This window comes from Aquila chrysaetos, chromosome 9 (genome assembly GCF_900496995.4).
Source record: "Aquila chrysaetos chrysaetos chromosome 9, bAquChr1.4, whole genome shotgun sequence".
Classification (NCBI taxonomy): Eukaryota; Metazoa; Chordata; class Aves; order Accipitriformes; family Accipitridae; genus Aquila; species Aquila chrysaetos.
In genome coordinates, this window is record NC_044012.1 from 12,101,309 (window position 1) to 12,122,365 (window position 21,057).

The 21,057-nt window shown below is 40.2% G+C and overlaps 1 protein-coding gene across 6 annotated transcripts in view; it reads right to left on the reverse strand.

The window, feature by feature from the left end:
- Positions 1-1,053: 1,053 nt before the first annotated feature.
- The window catches only part of LRP3 (LDL receptor related protein 3), a 28,284-nt gene continuing 8,280 nt past the window's right edge, over positions 1,054-21,057 (reverse strand). For all 6 annotated transcript variants that reach the window (XM_030024734.1, XM_030024733.2, XM_030024735.2 and 3 more), the window contains 5 exons: positions 17,786-17,924; positions 9,047-9,255; positions 7,678-8,764; positions 6,363-6,495; positions 1,054-5,448 (listed from right to left, as the gene is read on the reverse strand). In XM_030024734.1, coding sequence (XP_029880594.1) covers positions 4,636-5,448; positions 6,363-6,495; positions 7,678-8,764; positions 9,047-9,255; positions 17,786-17,924 — 2,381 coding nt within the window. In that variant the 3' untranslated portion in view covers positions 1,054-4,635. The remainder of the gene's footprint in view (positions 5,449-6,362; positions 6,496-7,677; positions 8,765-9,046; positions 9,256-17,785; positions 17,925-21,057) is intronic.

Consider the following 21,057-nt stretch of genomic DNA (forward strand, 5'->3'; position numbering starts at 1 on the left):
GGGTGGCTTATTGAACAGAGTTTGCTAGGGTAACAGACTGACAAGAGACAGACGAGGTTTGCTACCTGCGAGTTCAGGTCATGGGCAGATAGCCATTTGGACTGAATTTTAAATCCTAATGCCTGCCTGGGACATTAAAACTCAAGTTTCCTGCAAAGACCAAAAATCCTAAATAAGTAAAAGCAGTTGTCCCTCTCAGAAAAAGGTCTTGATTAAAAAATATGTAATTCCCTCAAGGCTTTTCAAGTTAGCTCCTTGGTTTGTCGTAAGACATACCTATTGCACCGGAGAGACCATCTACAAACTCTGCTGCAAGTGCACAGCTACCATTTATTACTCCGTTTCCGTTTTATGGGCTATATTCATTTCAGCCTCACTTACGTCAGGATATGGTTTGTCGCGTTACTGCTTGTGCCACTATCATTGCAGCTGAAACAGCACTTCATGACGAAGCAAGCAAGCACTCTTTCTAGTAGGTTGGGAGGTGTTATCCCTCTGCATCAAGCTGTGTCCTCCCACCCTTCATGGCTATGGATAAAAATCTGGATGACCAAAAAGCCTGTCCAATTCTCTTCAATAAAGATTTCCAAGTCCGTAGAGTAAATCTGTGTCAACACAGAATAACTCAGCCTCTACCTTCTACTGAACGACAGCAGGATAGAGCCAGTGGTACCCTCCAAAGCACAGAAGGGGAAGGGGAAGCCTCAGCAAAACAAGCATTGTCCTCAGCAGTGGGAATGAGAGGCTGTACTTCAGATATGATTTTTTTTTTTTTTTTTTAACAACCTGAAGAGCCATACACTTCAGGGCTTCTTTTGTTATTTGGGGTATATGCATACGTGCATTTTAAAGGCAACTGTATACAACAGTGAATTGCTAGTGGTAAGATTTCACATGTACTATCTAAAAAAATCTATGTACCTCCACAGCTTCAGCTACTAGAAAAAGCAGATAATAAAACCCACCCACAAACCAAAACCAAACAAAGGCTGTGGAAGTACAATTTAGGCACCCTCAATATTTGGTGTTAGAGTGAGAGTCAGAAACCCACAGTCTCTGGGCACATGAAATTTTATTAAAAATGAAGAAATCCAAAGCAAGAGCAAAGTACGATGATGCCCAGCATCTTACTTGCTTAGTATCACTGTCCAGGAACCAGCAGACACTGGCAACCATGATGCCATACCTGAACCATATACCTGTACATACGTTAAGGTAAAATGTTATATCTAAATGAATATATACAACATGTAAATAAAAATAAAAAAATTTAAAAAAAAGCAGAGACCAGAAAACGAGTACATTTAAGGGATGTTACAGAGTCATACACAAGCTGGAAGGTGCCAGAATTTCAAAAACAGAAGTATTTCCCATGTTTTAACAGCAGTAAGAGAAAACGTAAGGGGGTCACTTTTCCCTTGATGCTGCTGCTGAGCTTCCATTCTTCTTAAACCAGTGTAGGTGGTCTTGTCTATTCAGAGATTTTTTTAGGGAGGGATTTTTGGCTGCTTGAACAGGGGAGTTTTGTATCTGGGGGAAAAAACCAAACAACCACAAACAAAAAAACCCACCCAACTATCCTAAATACTTTCTGCCTACAAAAATCTTTAAAGAGTGCAGAAAAGTATTATTAAAATAAAATTTAAAAATTAACAAGTTTAGTAGCAGATTAACTTTAGGTTGTATGGTCATTAAAGTGTGATATTTTCCACTGAGCAAAGAAATGTAACGAGATCTTCCTGTTCACGTCTGCCATAGTAGCAGTTTTTCACTTTTTTTTTTTTTTTTTAAATTTTCAGAAGTTCTGAATACAAGGAGGCAGCTTACATAAAACAGAACAGTGTCTTTGAGGATGGCTGATTCACTGTTTAATGCTTACAAGAGCTGGAGGAAGGGCAGACACACACTAAGGCAGACTTCGTGGTTTCTTCAGGTATTGACATTCCAGGACACTGCAATGCACTTGGTTGTGCTCACAGCGCAGACATAGAGATTTCTTCTGCAAAACTAACACTAAAGTTGTGACTCTTCCCTCCAAGGAATGAGCTAGGGGAGCTGGGAAAGAATACTGTGTTGCAGAATACAAAAGTTAGGTGCTTACAAAGAGCACTATGCAAGGCTATAAATTCCAGTAGTGAGCGCTGTGAACGTTTCTGCACCCTTCAAGCATCAAATTTTCATTAACGTGGATTTTTTTAAGTTTCTAAAAATAAAACCTTCTCAATGAAATTTCCATCAAGTTACCAAATGGATCAGTACACAAAATATGTGTATGTAAGAAATTATGTGAAGTTACACATCTTAAAATAAAATACAGTGTTAGCTGTTCAGGGTTGTTCCCAAAATATAGCAGTATTCTGAAGTACGTATTTTAAGAGCCTTACAGTGGCGATAGTTTAAGACATAGTATGATCAACATTATTTTATTATAGAAATACATTTCTGTAACAGAATTAAGCATACACTTATTTCTAAGGTCCTTCATATCTACACAATATTAACCTTGAAATATAATCTTCCTCCCAATTATAATTAACTACTTTACACATACAATTCTATGTATTTAAAATTATCTTTAGACAAAAAGAAGGACACCAAAACCTGTAGCCTTAGATGCAAACAACCCTGGCAGTGTAATGACTACAGTACATGGCCTTGCAAAGGTGGAATGTACCTAAAATGTTTACAAATGCTATGAAAGCAAGATCTCTTTCAAAACTGCATTTCCTTTGACGAAATGAATTCTAATCATAAAAGCACTTCAAAAAAAAAAAGATGAGCAAGCAGTATTTATTTTATGTAACTACAACTCCTACTCGTTACGCATTTTGCCACAAGCCCTTCCTGCTATTAATGCCCTTAAGGAGTTTGAATCTTCTGCCTCTGGAATGCGCAGTATGAAACCAACTTGCAACTGCAGAGAAAAAAAAAAAAGCCAAAGTCCTATTCCTTGTTCTTTTTAAGGCACTCCCAAAGGGAGTCCTAGTAAAAGATCCAGGGCAAGATACAGCCCATTTAAAGGTAAAACATCTTTGACACTTTGATGTAAACTTAACCATTCACTGCGAAAGCCTGTTTGCCTTTACAGCCAGGAGGGTCCTGTGGACAGCAGAGCCCAGGTCCACAGATGCCAAAGTCCACCTCAACTCTACAAGTTCAATTAATAACTTTGGGCGACTTGAATTCCTACAGCAATGAACAGGCTTCAGAGCACTCAGGCATTTACAGAGCAGCAGCAGCAACTTCCTTCTTAATTCCTATGTAAAGCATCTTAGTTTGTCACTGCGTCATGGGGGAATTGAAGCAGAGCTCATTAGAGCACGGGGGAGCCCGGCCAACGCCCCAACCATTGCAACAGGGTCAAGCTATCACACAGTAGTATTCTGTCATTCTGCACCAACTCACTCCTGCTTAAGCAATGTCACCCTTCCAGGTAAATAACTTGCTTGCTTTTAATTACACTCTAAAAACCAAAAAGGCACCAGTTTACATTTAAGCATCGTACAATCCACGCAGTGTCAGCTTTGGAAATGGCACTGATCTATTTCAGTTCTTAAAAGAAAAAAGCAAACAAAATAGCATCCTCTAAAAATAAAAACTAAAAAAAACCTGATTTATACATCTGCACCTAGGTAGCGGATTTACAAGCAAACCTGTGAAGCAGATTTTATTTAAAAATAAAATAGAAGTCCGATCCTGACAGTTTCCAAGTGCTCAGTGCTTCCTACCACAGCCAATGGGAGCTGTGAAGCCTCAGTGTCCTTCAGGGCACACCCAAATTGGTATAATCATAAAAGTCCCTGAAAAGAGAAGGGAGGAGGGGAAAAAGAGGGTAGGGAGAAAGCAAACAATTCTTCAACCTTCACAACATCACTATGAAAAGAATGTAACATATGACAATACAAAAAAGAAATGTTGCCGCAACTGGGGTTCAATGCACTCTGCTTATACTGAACACTGTTAATCTCTTATTACAAAACTGTAGCAGATTAAGACACCTGGTATCATTCTGGGTATTCTATACAGAAACTTTGGTTTTAGTGGATACTTCAAGGTACATATGGCCATCAAAACATTTCTGAAAGGAGCAAAGGAAGTGAGCAATTTCTACAAAGAGGAAGCTACAAAGGATTTACCTTACAAAGGAAATACCTTCTAAGTATTTGTAATTAAAATTATTAAGTTTTAATTAAATTATGATGTCTAAAAAGACATTATTTCTAGTTTAGTACTCATAGTTACAATGACTGGTGCCTGCCCCAGGTTCCAACAGAGCGCTCTCTAGTTTCAGTAAGACCACTTGAAAAGCCAAGAAACACTAATTCCCTGAATGCAGTGAATAAATGCACAGAAGAAATACCAGAGGATGGAGATGCCTCCAAACTGCAGTGACACATTCTTGCTCTCCTAGCCCCTGACATCACATACTGGCCTACTTCCGCCCCACTGGAGTTTCAGGAATAGCAACGAAGACAAAAATTTGTCCCATTTAGTCTTGTACTGCACTCCCCGTGGGATTAAAGCACACTGGTTTTAAAAGACAAAGTTGAGAGCACAGACATACCACCTATCAAAGTGCACTGTGATATAAACAATGAAGTTACAAAATTTACAGGGCCAAAACAAAAACTTTTATTAGCAAACAAGTAAAGATTCATCATCACTGGTATTGATTTCAGAGAGGGGAGTAGAGGACTCTAACATTGGCACTTCCACAGAATGGCAACAAGCTGCATGAATACCCAAAGGCTCCTCCCGGTATGAGTTAGGGCAACATCGGTTTTGTCCATCCACTTGGATATGAACATGCATAGGGCTGTCTGGATAAGCAGACTCCCACTTTTTTAAGGGTAACATACATGGCTCTTCACTCAGCGGATGACTTCTACTTAAACTACTGTCCTCTGGGACAGTCCTCCTGGATGTTGACCCTCCATGGATCGTTTCTGAAACACTTTCAGATAAAGGATCTCTAAAAGCCTTTCCTGAATCCACTTTACTGGACTGCTTAAGCTCACTGCCAGAGGTCTCAGCACCTAAAGATTTATCAGCGTGTCCAGCCTCAGGCTCTGCATGTGCTGCTGTGCAAGTATTCGGTAAGACATTTGAAGGCGATGGCTCTGTGATTTCAGTCTCTGGCTGCAAGCTGCTACATCCAGCTTCTTGTAGGCCCCTGGCTTGGCCACGGGCATTTGCCTCTAAACTAGGTCCTTCGGGGGAAGGTGGAGGACTCCGAATAGTCCCATCAGCATGGTTGATGATTCCATCACCCAGTGTAGTCTGTGAAGTGCGGGCAGGCGTCAGGAGCGGGATCTGTCCTCTCACCCGAGGTCTGTGGAAGAGTCTGTTCCAGAGCCTGCCCAAGCGCCGCCGAGATGAGCTCCGTCTTGACGAGTGTCGTCTCATCTGTCTCCTCATGGCTGTTCGAATGTTCTGCAGCACAGAAGCCTGTAACACAGACATAACAAACTATGGTTTCACGCATAGTCAAAAGACTTCTCCCAAACCCTGTTCTTTCCACTATCTCCACCTTACCAGAATTCTCAGACTTGACCCCTACACTTCCTTGTTAAATGCATATTTTCTAATGAACTATTTAGGAATACCAAAGACAGCTCTGCCTGTACCAAAAGACTCTTTCTTAGAGTGTTTCCTTTATGAGTTTAAGCTCTGCTCGTCTGCCCAGGAAGATGCTCCGCTCATGCAATCACACCACCACTAAAGAACCAGACTGCAGACCACTGAGTCCTCTGTCATCAGCAATAGCAGAGGATCCTCAAAATCTGATGACAACAGCAGAGAAGAAAGGCCAAGGCAACCTACTTTTCCACTCCAGTAACAAACTACAAGTGCTTTATCACACTAGGAACTGTATCACAGTTGGATACTTTTGACAGGGCACAGGAGAGTTTTGACAACTCAGCAATGAAATAGAAGAATGACTTAATGGCTTCCCAGTGTAATGTATTTGTAAATGAAAAATAATCCCAGAATTTCCCAGAAATACTGCTAGAGACCTTACTTTCTTATCGCTTCAGGCACATTTACAGTTTCAGCTTGAAAAGCCTTTCTTCTATTTACTTTCTGATCTTTGTCTCTGTGCATTCTATCTTGATGTACAGCAAAACAGCATGTGCTTATCTCACTGCTGTTTGCTAGCAAATACATGTAATGTGTTCAAAACTACCCACAGCACCAAGATGCATAACTGTGGTTCTTCAGCTCCAAGTAAAACATACACATTTTTATATGACTTTCATACAATTAGGACAGCTACTGAAAGAATACATATCCAGATTTATTGTATCTAATTTATAGTAGTTTGGCTGCTGATAGGTTCATTGGCCCTCATATCTCCATACTTGTGACGCATTGTACACAGGGAAGTCTTCAACTGGGGGGATAAGTCCTTGTGCAATCAGCTGCCCATAGGAAGGTGGAGCTTCCCGCCGCACAAACTCTGCCTCGAGTCGCGTCATCTGCGTCTCAAACGCTCTGGAAACAGAACCAGAGGAAAAACATGGAAGAAAGTAACAGTCAGTTTGTCCTGCCTTCCTCACATTAATGTATAAAAGCACTGCAGAGGGCTTCACACTACCATCAAAACCACAAACCTTAATCTAGGCTCAGGATGCTAAAATAAACAAAAGGAACAAGAGTACAGGGTATAAGCATCAGTGAATCAAATCAGGAAACTCTTTGGTGCAGTCCCAGGTTGGACTCTGTGGCAACTGGAGTTTTTTCAATAGGCCAGCTTATGCCAGTAACAGTGGTAACTTGTTCAGCAAGGGCCTAAAGGTTATTTTTGGAAAAGACAACATTAAGAACTAGAAACAATCACACAACAGGGGCAGCTTGCAGCTGCAGAGAGCTTTGGCTGTCCTGCCAGAACTGAGGCACCAAGGTTCCCAACATAGCACGGCAGCTGGTCTCCAGCTCCTTAATCATGCAGATTTGATCTGGAGAGAATGTAAAGCACACTGCGCTGAAAACATGAACGGTGTCAGCAGCACAGCACAGAGCTGGTGCACATGACAAGAGATGGGCTTCAGAAAGTCCCTTACAACTCTCTCCCAAAGGGCAGAACCACACTTGCACAAACACAGACACAGAAACACACACACACAAGCTATCCATATAGCAAGGCATACAGGACCAGGGTAAAGGGGCAGAGGTCACACCAGTGGGAACAGTGGAGGTAAAAAACTGCTCAGAACAGGCCCCACCACTACAAGACATTGCTTTTAGTAGCAATGAGAAGTACAGTATTTGGGGAGGGCAGGGGGAGAGTTACTCAGTTCAGATTCGGCAAAGACTTCACTGTAACAGTTCAGCATTTAGTTTTTGGCAGTGCAAGGGGCTTGTTGCAGGAGGAGGAGGTGGGAGAGGAAACTGCTCAAAACAGTTTTAAGTTAGATACAGGTTCTGCCAGGCTGCACAATAAATGTATATTTCTCACAGACCACAGAAGAGCTGACATTCCCCTCACTACTTCCGAAAATCTTAAATGCTCTTCTCTAAGCCTAATGCAGTGACTGCTATTTAATTGTCATCAATTCCTTGGATTGATTTCACAGTGTTTTGCCAATTCTCTGGTTAACAATTGACTTTTTTCCTTTAAACAAAAAGGAAAAAAACACCACAGCTATTAAAGCATCATAAAAGCAAGATGCTTACCTGTATTCCCTGGTCCTCAGAGAATATAATTTAAATGCACAACCCAGTGCTATCACCAGCAGCAAGCCACACACAAGACTCCCAATCAGAGCAGCTGTGATGACCTTCCTGGGAACAATCACCAGGCAGTTGTGTTCATCACTTCCATCCTGGCAGTCTTCTTGGCCGTCGCAGCGCCAAGTCTCAAAGATGCACAGATTTGTACCACAATGGAAGTTTCCTGGCTGGCAAGTAAAGCAGTTTTTTTCATCCGAGCCATCTGGGCAGTTCTTTTGGTTATTGCAGCGATCAAGTATTGAGTAACAAAGCCCACTGTTTCCTTCACATGGGTATTCATTCTTCTGGCAGGCAGGACAGTTCTCCTCATCCTTGCCATTTGGACAGTGCCACCAGCCATCACAATGCTGCTTATCTGTGAAACACTCCTCATCGCTTCCACAAGGGTGTTCCCAAGGAAGGCAATAGCCTTTCACCTGATAGGTCGCATTGAACCCATGGCCAGTGCTCTTGGAGCGAGCATGATATGAGACAGTGAGCTGGCCCTTTGACGACTCCACGCTCACCGAATGCCTATTGTTGTGGTACGAAAACGTTTGCATTAATTTATCACCTCTCTCTCCAATGCCATCATACACCTTTACGTAGTCGTTGTAGCCTAACTGCAAATCAAGCTGCAACAGAACATGTCGATTATCTTGTGTGTCCACGTACCATGTACAGCGAAGGTCTGATCTGCTGTGATCAGCACGGAATAAGTCTGGGGAAGCAAAAGATCCATAAAAATTACCCAGCCTTTTGCCACAGGAAAGATCAGGACAATTATCTTCATCCGAACCATCACTGCAGTCCTTAACTGAATTACATCTCAGCTCATTCATCAAGCACTTGGTGGAGTGGGCTGCACTGCACTGGAACATTCCTGAGGGACAGATGCTGGACGGAGGCTCTGTTGGAGGGACAGTGCAGTTTCTCTCATCCGAGTTATCACCACACTCATCCATGGAATTACACTTCCAAGTACTGGGAATACACTTTCCATTTGCACAGTGGAATTCATCTGACTGGCATACAGCCTGACCTATCTTTCCTGTGAAAGAGGGCAAGGAGAAAAAAAGTCAGTATCAAAACTTTTGGAACCATCTGATGTCACTTTTTAATGCCTACTACCCTGCATGTCACAAGTCAATCGGTCAGGCCAGTACACTTCAGGAATACTGTTAAAAAGCCAAGTGGAAATAATATCAGTGTTACCAAGCTAGCACCTTAGTTATCAAGACTGGCCCAAGACTCCTGTCAACAAAAAATACTATCGTCTTCAAGTTTTGCCAGAGAGAGTGTAAGTGAAGCCAAGAAAACTGTAAGGTTTTACCTCTAATATAAGAAAGGCGAAATCCCTGAGCTTGTCCTGAGCTTGACGCATCTGAGTGAAAAAATATCCAAACATGGTCCCTTGCAGAGATGAAAGATGGAGGTATGGATGATCCACACACTTTGTACTCCTCCCTCTTGGAAGACGGGCCAATCATCAACCAGTCTACTGCACACTTCTGAGAGTCTTCCAAATCAAAGTTCTTAAAACTGTTAGTAACAAAAGAAAACACAAGTTACAAAAAGGGCATATATCTGGAACAAAGCCAAACAGAGAAAAAACAGACTGCAATAGTTGACATTCTGCACCAAGCAGCGCTGACATAAAGAGATCACATTCACGATAACGAAACACCTACGGTACCTTGAGTACATATAAACAGAGCACTCAAATTCCCCCAATTTGGAAAAGCACCCATCTCACAGGCATAAACAGCATGCCAAGTAGCTCCAAAAGCTGAAAGGATGATTCCTCTTTTACTCAGAGTCCTTAAACAAAACTGCTTCCTAAAATACAGATATGAGTAAAAGCAAAATTGCAGAATATATTATACAGAAGGTAGACTAATTTCAGCAGTCTTTTCCAACCTTAAAAGCTATTAAACTATGGGATGAGAGAGAAGGCTACTGTCTTGGAAAAAGAATAATAGGGAGCAGTTAAAAGAACCCTAAAGGGATAAATACAAGAGACAAAAATCAACTCTTCACGATATGGATAGGCAGGGAGAGAGCAAGAAGACAAGAGGACTGGAAGGGGTGGAAATGGGACCTAAAGTCTAACATGATTCTTTTTTAATTCAAAGACTAAAATATTCCCTTTCTGGGAATGCAAACACAGAGCAAACAAGTCTGTAACCTTTTACAGCAAAACCTCCAGCCCTTCCGCTGACCCAAGCCCAGTCATTATTCAATAGTAGCTTACCTAGTGCAAAGATGTGCCCCAATTGTTTGCATAACACTGAACACAACTAGATAACACTCCCTAACCTGTAGCTCAGGAACCATACAGGGTTATCTGTTCAGTCTGATGAAACAGATTACATTTGCATTTAGTAATCTGCAGTGACAATAGCATTGCACAGCGAAGCACACTCATTAGGAAAGGGCACATTGTTCAGGACACTTAGAAACTAATTTTGGTCTTCTTTCATATAACTCAGCTACACAAAATTAACTTGGTAGAAGTTTGTGCATACTCCATGCAAATACCTAGACAGAAGTTTCAGGCTGAAAAGCTGTTATGAAATACAGACCTCCTTCCACAAAGGACTTTTCATAAACATAAAAGATTAATTATTTGAAAAAGATAAACGGAAAGATAATTTTCTCATATCACTACGTACTTACAAAAGGCTGTCAATGCCTGCCAGATCTTGCCATTTGAAGGTGAAAGGGAAAGAGCAGCAACAACATAAACTAGCCACTATATTTAAGCAGGAGACCCACCCTATGCACACCTGTAGGTTCTGCCAAACGTATCAGCTTAACTCTCCAGAAAAAAAATTATCAGCAAGAGAATGCAAAGTAAGAGAGCACTGAAAGTGTTAAGTTAAAATGGAAATTCAGAGATGTCCAACAACATATGTGCAGGCAAGGACAATCCACCCAGAAATATGTCCTTCCTCTCTTCTCTCTTTCTTCCACCATGCTCTATGTGTCTTCCTAACTGGGAAGAAATATTCCCACAGCACCTAATTCTTTGCTATAAGAGATCTCATCAAGCTTCTGAAACCAGCATATTTTGCAAAGAAGCTTTAGACAACTGTGCAGTCAGAATGAAGAGATTTAAGTATTCAGCCATACAAGAGTAAACTAAAGAGTATCTGTCCCAGGTGTTCTGCAGAAAACTTTTAATGACCAAGAAAGTGCACGAACAGGCACTACCGCGTGAAAAGGAATTATACAAGGCATCAGTGAAAAGTATGGGCACCCACGTCAAGTCTGTTGCAAGAGATGTGAGACAGCACTACTGAGCTACCACATTGGTTTTGCTGTCTGTAACACATGTTGGCACCAGACATCAACGAGGGTTTCTGTCATCTGCTTGGAGGATTGTTTGTAAGGTTTTCTTGTCATAAAGACTTTTTGGGTATCTATCTGCCCAACAACAAAAATTTTTAAGAACAGGGAACAGTCACTGAATCAAGAAACGGAAACTCAGAACTGGGAAGGGGGGGGAATGACTAGAAAAACTTCTGCTTGCAATACAAGCAAGATCATTTACTAAATCTTTTGATCTCTCACTTCTATAGTTATTTCAGATGTACCAGGACCAACCTTAAAGAGCTAAATAATTTGTTCTCCTATCCTACCCAGTTCCCAGTACTCCACCTGAGTCCCACAGCCACTCATTTTCCCCACTCTGCTGAAAAGAGCTTCTTTTGTCTCTCAGGTAAATTCACCCATCAGTGTTGTCACACAACACACACTGCACACACACACACAGAAGAATTTGCCTATATAATAAGCTGTCTGCACCTCAGATTAAAAGGCATTTCTTTTTAGGAGGGGAAAAAAAAAAAAAAAAGGGTTTAATGCTTTTAAGATTCACACAAAGGACGAGTACAGAAAAGTCCGCTACACACACATGCCTTGTTTACAAACTCCTCTGCAGATGACAGCAATACCTCTGGAGAGTCTGCATTTGTTTATAATTAACAATATCTTCTACTTGCACCTTGAGAATATAGTATTGTACATTGCTAATAAAGGGCTTTTTTTGGTTTATTATAAAGGGTGTGGAAGAGGAAGAAACTTTAGTCCCACCTTCCAAAGCAGAAGCACAGGCATACAGAGGATAACCCATTTTCCTGAGCGTCAGTTGTGGATCTGAAATCAATTCAGAGCAGAATCCCACACTTCTCCACTAAGAAATCCAAGCTTTAGCCACAAAACCAACTGAGTACAAGGGTGATGAAGCAGAATAGACTTGCAAGGAAGTATCATCTTTAACAGCCTCCCTGAAAACACCATGTCTCTCAGGGATGCACAAGCTACCGAAACAAATGCCTTGGTATTCAAAAAAGGGCAATACAGAATACTTATACTGTTTTTGAAAAAGAGTTCATTCTTATGTCTCAATCACAGGTGCCTAGGAGTTTCAAACATCACTGAATAAACACAATTGCTCTGAAATACAGGTGTTCTAGTTCTGATATAAAGTTTTATATATAATAGATACCATAGCAGTTATAAAATTTCTTCTTCTAAGGGCAAGAGCAAAGTCAAAGCAATTATGTTCTACCTCATGCAAACTAATCAACAGACATATTTTGAAAAAATTTTGCTTAGGTTAAGGCATTGTCACTACACTTCAGCATCGTTTTAAATTATATTGTCTCCAACTGAAGCAAATTTTGCCCCCTTTAAATTGATGGTGATTTTTACTCAAGACCAAAAATATGACATATTTGAATGAGCCAGCAACCAACCTCACCACAAAAACCACTCCTTTGTAAAGAAATATGAAACAACGTGCATACATATCTGTGTGCGTATAAATATATAAAATTGGTTTTCACTTTATAATGCATTTGGAACAACAAGGCTTTGTGTAAGAAGTTTCTGCCATGCTAATCTGACATTAAATAGCTGACTGATTTATTTTACCTAGAGTCCTGAACAGTGCATTCAACCTCTGCTACTTCACTTCTTTCATCATCTGTAATTAGATCTAGCGCTGCTGTTGTTACAGTCTTCTGAAGAATAATTTAATCCTGCTACCCACAAAATAGAGTGTGGGGACATTTACTTATTCCATTCAACTTTCTCAAACTGGAATGCAAATTTTTCTGTCAAAAGGATTAGCCCAATGGTTGAATGACCGAGGGAATGCAGTGGAAATAAGGGACAAAGTCTTGTGCTCCTACTGCTTGTAGGACTGTACAAACATCTTACAGTCTTTGGAAGAGTATTGAATGAAGTCTGTAGTTACGGTTCTTGAGGGAGGGCTCAGGCCCTTTGTATCCAAAACCCAGGTTATTTTCTGTGATTAAAACAAGAAACAGAATCAAGTGGTACTGAAACTGAGAGTACTAATGGATAATGTCACCCATATCTCATGCAGCACCAGTCAGTACTGAGCATTTTTAAACATCTTGGGCAGGGAAACACAGAGCTTGGGAGGAAAAGCAAAAGAAGGGTCAGTTCAGTCACTAAGCTTCTTCAGCAAAGCACATGTCTGAAGGAGCGAGATGTGGACCCAGAGGTCCATCCTACCATGCAAGCTGCAGTGCACAGTGGCACTAAACGCCAGCCCTTGCATCCCTCAACTACAGCCTTCCCCACCACACTGCAGCTGCTCCTCGGGATGGATGCAAACATCCCCTTTCACCCAGCAGCTTCACTTACAGGCAACACTCCTCTGCTCCGGCATCTCAGCACTCGATGACGAAGGGAAGGAGAACCTGGCTTTCCCCCAGGCTTTTTTTCCAGAGCACACAGCCCTAGTTCAGAGGGCAGGGAGAAGAGGAGCACTCAGGCAGAATACTGCAGGAGTCAAACGCTGGTATTTTCAGCACTTAGAACTGCAATATTAGCAAAGTACAGAACCCATCACTGACAAACAGAACATCCTTTAAAATGCTTGTCCCTTAGGCTGTTCTTACTGTTACCTGTGATCTTCTACACAATACAGGAAGAGAGGAGCAGACTGGTGTAAAAGATCAAAATTATCGGACCAAATTTTGCAGGTTTGGTTTCTTCTGAAAGATGCTATTCGAAAGCACTAACTCCAGTTACTTTGCTTCTTGAATGTCTCTTCCACAGCTAATTCCTTTTAAAAAATCCCCTAATTATATACAAAAGTACAAGGATAGTTTATTAAACACTGGAAGCATTCAAACTCTGAGGATCAGAACAACTCAATGAAACTGACAAATGCAGCACTAAATCTGTTTCTGCAGAACTCTGCAGAAATCATCTGATTTTTCTTTCAGTAGTATGATACTGAAATAAGGCTACCTCCAACACTGAGCAGGACTCCAGGAGCTTACAGAAAATTACAGGATGGGCCATGTATCAGATCTTGCCTGTAAAATTACTCAAGTGAAGCAACAGTAGCCTACAATGGTATTTTCCTATTAACTGTCAAGTATTTTTATGTTGCTGGCAAGAACTTCATTAAACCAGCTTATCATAAATACTCATTTACACTCTGAAAATATGAAAAAAAATGTGTTACCTGAAAAACTAATGCTTAGCAGAGCTAAGCTTTTTGCCATCTGCACTGAAAGGAGCAGTAGCAGCTAGAAAAAAAAAGTACTTCTATAAATAATGTAGGGAATTCCCTACAACCATCTCAGTAATTTAAGCACGAGGAACTACAGATTAAAGGGGGGGGGGGGGGAAGCATTCTTAATAACTGGAAAAGGACAAACATGGGATGATGAGGAAAACGAACAAAAAAGGGTAAACTGTTGGAGGCTCAGCAGATGTAAAATCTGAGTGAAAGTAATTAGTAAATAAATTTTTAAAAATGTCCAATTTGGCCCTCTAAATCCATTAAAAAATTGGAGAATAAATATTATGGGTAGATCAGTAGAGCACAGTCCCAAAATAAAACAGACCAGCCAATTAAGAAAGAAAAGTTACTTCTATTTGCCAACCTCTCACAGCAAGCACAGACTGTGAACAACTGATGACTTAATTGGCTCATTAAAAACTTCTGCTTAACCACTGAAGCACAAGGACCTTGAAGTCAGGAAAGCTCTATTCTACTCCCAGCTCCCAAGCACCAGCTAACTGTGTAACCTAAGGCAAGAGACACAGGGGCTGTGTTTTCAAAAGCTGAGCATGTGCAACTGAATGAAATAAATGGCTATTATGGTTTTTTTTCCAATTAATGTCAAGTTCTGAAACATGGTGAGTTTGGTAAATAGACAATGAAGCAGTCCCTTTAATTCTTCATAAAATTACAGACCAGCAAGCCTTTACATGAATGGGCCTCAGTTTTGCTCAGAAATTGAAACTCAAATGGTATCTGAAAATTTCTTTTTTCAAAGCCAATGATGTGAATCACTGAAGTGAAAGCCAATGAAGGTGATGTGTCGTCCCCCCCCCCAATTAATGAGACAGCGTGAGCGGATCACTAAGTAGATCACTTTTCAATGCTCTTATCTTGAATTCTAAACACAGAGAACATTTTACACTCGGTCCCATAAATTCCTAATAAAACGCAATTCATTTATACTCTGCCCACATCAGGTTAATTACAACCATCAGCTAACAGCAACTACTAAACAAAAGTCATTTTGATCTTTTCTCAGATATGAGGAAACATACACACATAAAACTTGTAACTGCCTTTGTACCATCCTTCACTAAATATGACATCTTTATCTGATCTTACAGGATTTTTATGTGGCCCTTTGTGAAAACAGGCATAAAACCAGAGAAAATGGGAGGAAAAACCAAGTAGTTTCCAAACAGTAACTAGCAGACTGATTACCTGAATCTAAAGTGACACAACACAGTCATGGAAAGCAGTAGCTACACACTTTTTCCGAGGTCTCAACAGCACCATTCCATCAGACACATAAACTTGGAAGAAAGTATTGAAACATGCATAATTAACAGAGAGGTGTAAGCACAAAGAACATATATTTCCTGTTCTTGTGAAGTCTCCCCCAAGGATTTCTAAAAAGTAAACTATAAAGCAAAACAATAAGCATGGAAATGTGAGGATATGAAGAAAATCAATACACACACGAAAGGTAGATATTAAGACAAAGCTTCTAAAGGAGATGCCCACAGGAGCCAGCACCTTACATCCACATGTAGATCTGGGCACTGTTCTATTGAAAGCTGCTGAATAATAGGTTTATAAAAAATGTCCAGTGACTGCAAATGGTTTAGAAATCAAAACTACTTCCAATTGCCATTTTATCCCTTAATGACTCCTGCTGTATCTCAAATATGATACTTATATAACATTGCTGTCTTACTGTCAATGAGAATTCAAGATCAAAGGAAATGCAGTTAGTGTAAGATAACACAAAGGAGGTGGGGTTTTTTAAACCTTTCAAAATCCAGATGTTATCACCAAAACTGTGTTTGATTTTCCTAGGAAAATTCAAAAAGCTACTCTCTTATGCCCTTATCAGCACACTATTAGGACAAGAAGCATACTCAAGAGGAAAAAAGGTTTGTATTTGAACCCTCTTTCCCAGTTTGCTTATATCATGCTAGCCTAGGCAAGTCAGCTGCTGCTTTTACGTCCTTGGCATTACGAGGGCTACAACCTTCCAAAGAAATCCTCCAATGCTGTAACATTCTGCATTTTCATTCACTGGCGTGAGTCATTCCAAGTACATTTATAGTCAGAAATGTAGCACCACAATACTACTCTTTAGGATGTAAACACATAGCTCCCATTGTTTGCATGTGCATAGGAGGGCAGGATATGGCAGTGATAAAAAACCCATTGAGAAGAAATCTTTCAAATCATATTGCTATGCACACATCTAAACTGTATACACACATTATTACCACTTTCCTTATCTTATTTTCCTCTCTTTAGCCTCTGTTACACTCATACTTGCAGAAGAGAATCCTAATTCTAACTGGGAGCTCTGAGACGTTTTCATAGCATAAATTGCAACACTAGTCTCCAGAGCCAAGTCCTGTGTCTCATTTGTATGCTTCCTCAGAGTTTCCAACAATCTCTGCTTTGAAACAAATTCCCCAAGTCCAATACAATTTAATGGGGTTTAAAAGCATGTTTCTATTTATGGATCTCAAATGCTGGCAGGTATCTACTTCCTTACTTTTGATGAGTAGTTCCTATTTTGAACTAGGGATGGTGGAGCCCTCCTATTATTCCATCTGTGGCAGATTTGTTTTTAATTGCTGAGCATCTGCAGTTGAAGAGGTTTGCAGTCCTTTTAAGCAGCTGAGCAAAGAACGAGCAGATGGTGTCAAATACAACAGTACTAAAAACCAAACAAAAACCCCTTTCCTACGTTTGCTTTTTCTTTCTTTTTTTAAATAAGAAATTGTTGGTTTGAGAAGGATACTACAATTAGCCCAGAGAAATTAAGCATTGCAGTATGCTGATATTATAGCCTAAACATTCTTAACAAACCATTTGTAATATGTTCTAGTCTTTTCTGAATAGTACTTTTATAGAACGAACAGAAATTGTGCCACAAATACTAACTATTATTTAATTGTGTTGGAAATAAATATTAAGCAGAAAAGCATGTGTCTTCTGGTTAACAAGTAACAATAAGCAATGATTACCTTCAACTGTCAATTAAACATAGCACCATTTCAAGACATTACAGAAAAAGCCATTTTTGCTCTAAGAATTTTACGTATCCCACTGAGACTGTTCCAGGTTTTATAGCTTTCACCTATTCCTATTTATAAGCAATGAAGAGAAGGGGGACTATTTAATGTGAGTAAACGTATCACTGTTTCCCACCTCCTCGTCTATCAGAGGTGGATGAAATCTCACACAGGTATTGTGAAGATAAATGTATTAAAAGACTACAAGTGAGTTGCACTTATAATAAATAATGGATGTCAGAAGTAGCCTGCAGAAACAAGACACAGTGGAACATTTCTAAAATGAGAGGTGCCCAACCTGCAATCATGCTCCAGTGTAATCAACTTCAGCTTCCTTCAACCATTCAGTAGCTCTGACAAACAGTCTCATACTGGTATATCAGATAAGAACTCGCATTTTGTTTCATTTCAGCAAAGCAATCCTTTATCTCCATGGACTATCAAACCATACCTAATGGTTATCATGTCTCCACGATCTCCTTGAATGTACCAGCTGCAGTTTACAGCTGGAGGATAGTTCAACGGCCAAGAAGGACTATAGATGACTCCTCGTCTCTCTGTGTGCTGTTCCAGCTCTCCACTGCAAGCACCTGTTAATAAGGGGGAAAAAAATATTATTGTTAATGCTTTGCCTAATCAACAATTCACATTAGCTACAAGAGCTTTCATCAATTTCTGGGGATTGCAGACAAATGAGAGTCAACAGTTCTATCCTCTTACTGCTTTATTCCCTGCCTCGGTTTTTAATTAAGACACCCGCTCTAAGTGTAGGTAAGCATAACCTGCATTTCAATGCAGCACCAATCAATAACCTTGTATGAATCCACCAAAGGCTACAATCAATATTACTGCATGGATCTGCCAAGAGGATATAATACAGAAGGCCTTCTTACCAGTTTCCCAAAGTCTAGGTATGTCACCCAGTGACTGAAGAACATCTATATTCAGTGTAAAGTATCTGGAAGCTCATTTTGTTGTAACATGTTTCCTGGACACGTTGTTTATTCTCCTAACCATATGTCAGACCTGAAGAGTTTGTAACGGTTAAAAAAAAATCCCCAACAAAACAGACAACGAACTGGACTCCAATGTCAAATATTTTCACCGAACATTACTAAGTACTCTAAATTCCTTCTGAACTCCCATTGATAAGACAAATTTTCCAGACAGGGAAAGGAGCAAATAGGGCTAAATAAAGCTCAGTATTTTCAAAGCATTTTCAGATCTTCCTATGGAAAACAGCAGGCCAATTAAGGCTACATCACATACTTATAATTTGTAATTAAGCAATTCAAAAATGAAAGTGAAATGTTCCAAGGACAAGTGGGAAAGCTATTCTGATGGGAAAATGTACTCTCAGCAGACTACAAGAGGGCAAATTCTGTGTAATGCAGTAGCTATTCTGAACATTCTCCAAAAATATTTTTAAAACTATTTTTAAAACAAATTACTATCTAGAGCATGACTTGTAGACTGCAGCTGAATATTCCAATTTTTGACAGAAGCTTACTTTCTTATAGCTTAAAAAAGCGGCAAGGAAAAAAAGTGTCGCCTATACCTCAAGTTTCCTCATATGCATACACGTCCAAATATACTGCGTCATAAATCACAGATTTATAGTATTGCTTGAAATTCAGCCACATAAATGCATCATTTTCAATTCACAGTCGGGATCAGATTTAGCTGCACTGGAGGGATGGGGTGAAGAAGTGCCGGCAAAACTGCCTGGCTGCAATCAAGTCAGGTGGCAGGGCTGCTCGCAGAGCTCCTGGCTGGGGCTGGGGCCAGGCTGCAGTATCCCCCCACTAGTAAATCTGTGCCTGGCACTATTCCTTTTGTTCACAGTAAGCGCTTTTGAAGTGAGAGCCACAGGAATATAAAAAGCACAAGGTGAGTAACTTACCTGAGGCAAAACATATAAAAAGTCATTATTTTTACTTTCCAAGCAGGGCATTCAACTGAAACATATGCATGTAATTCCTACTAGTTTCAAAGGCCACAAAAGCACACAGAATACATAAATACATGGAAACATCTATTTTCCAAGCAAATATTTTGCAGTAAAGCACTTACGAAAAACAAGAACATTTTTGTTATCACATTTCTAAAACCAGAGAGGCTCCGTGCTAGATGCCAGCAAAATACTGAGATGCAGATGCAACTACAGAATTATAAAAGCAAACTTAAGACCCACAGGACTTTTCAACTCTAGTTCTCAGTTTGTTTAGGTCTTTAAATATGCTCCTCCACAGACTTGTCACTACATCAATGTATCATAACAGTGTAAGAGGACCTAGAGCTAGCAACCACATAAAAGAAGCTGGGAAGACTGTATTTCACAACTGCAAGATTACTAAAACTTCTCAACAGGAAGGAAACAGAATGCACAAAGCAGGAAGAGCAAATGCACCAGCCAGCACTATCCAGAGGCTTCCAGCAACAGCTCTGCAAATATTTCTGTTCCCCTTGTACCAAATACTGTTCTGGATTAATATCCCTTATTCATAGTATATGCATTAGAACAGAGAACAGAATCATAATTACACAAAGCTTATTTTAGTTTCCACTCTGAGGAAGTCCCACTGGCATGCTGGTGACTTCACATGAGCACTTCCACTCACGCATTCATCAGTGCAGTTAAGCAGAGCTTTTATTCTCCCAAATATTTGTTTCACAGTTTTAGGAAGTATTTACAAAGATCCTGAGCAATAGTTATTTGAAGTATGCCAGCTTTTTTGAAGTAACATCGCTAGCATTTCTTCTTTTCCAATAATGTAAAGTTTCGTAATTTGTAAGCAGCGGATCTGATGCAACATGACAATTCAGGCTCTCAGTAAGAAATTCTTTTTATTAACACTGAACATCTGCTACAAACATGGGATGTGGAAAGAAGAACAGACAAAAGAAAAAGATTTTCCATTTTAACAGAAGAATTGTAGCTATGAAAAATCTAAGGACATGAGCAAGGTAAGGGCTACACTGACACTATACGCCATTTTGGGCAGTTCATCTGGCAATGGTCATTGTTGCTCAATATTCTCCCATGGCTTTACCCTTCTGAGACACAGCAAGCATTTCAGACTTGCCCTACTCAAAATTAAAAGGACAACTGCTTTGCTCTTACAAAGGCTCTTGGTTTGAATGGACCACTAATCTGAATTCATATTGCCAAAACATAATTACATTATTTTCAGGGTATGTCCACAGTCCCCTAAACCTGTTGGAGCAAACTGGGGACACACACCCATCCACCCCCCCAAAACTACTATTGTGTTTACCCAAACCTCACTTAGCTGCCTTACGCTTCCAGTGCCTTTCAGTTCCCACCAATGCTCATTACTATGGTATTTGCAACGTATCAGTAGATCTCCTTCCTAACCAGTCCTCTGCCTCTTTGCTCCTTGTGCACCAATTGCTGTGGGGCAGACAAGGTGAAGTATACGAGCACTGCTTTCAGCAGCTGTTCTTTCACCTACATAAATTTTGAAAGAAAAATCTGTGCTAAACAAAGCCTTCAGTGCTGGCAACAAAACGGAAAAACCACACAAGGGCACAATTTTGTACTGTTGGGGTTTCTGTGTCAATAAAGGGGCCCCACTTCCCTCCTCAGCTCCTGGCCATGAAGTATGCAGAATCACATACATGCGTAAGTATTGTGTTATTAAGTTGGGCTTCAGCATGACAGTGTGATTCCTTAAGGAAAATAAACAAAAGCCTTTTCAA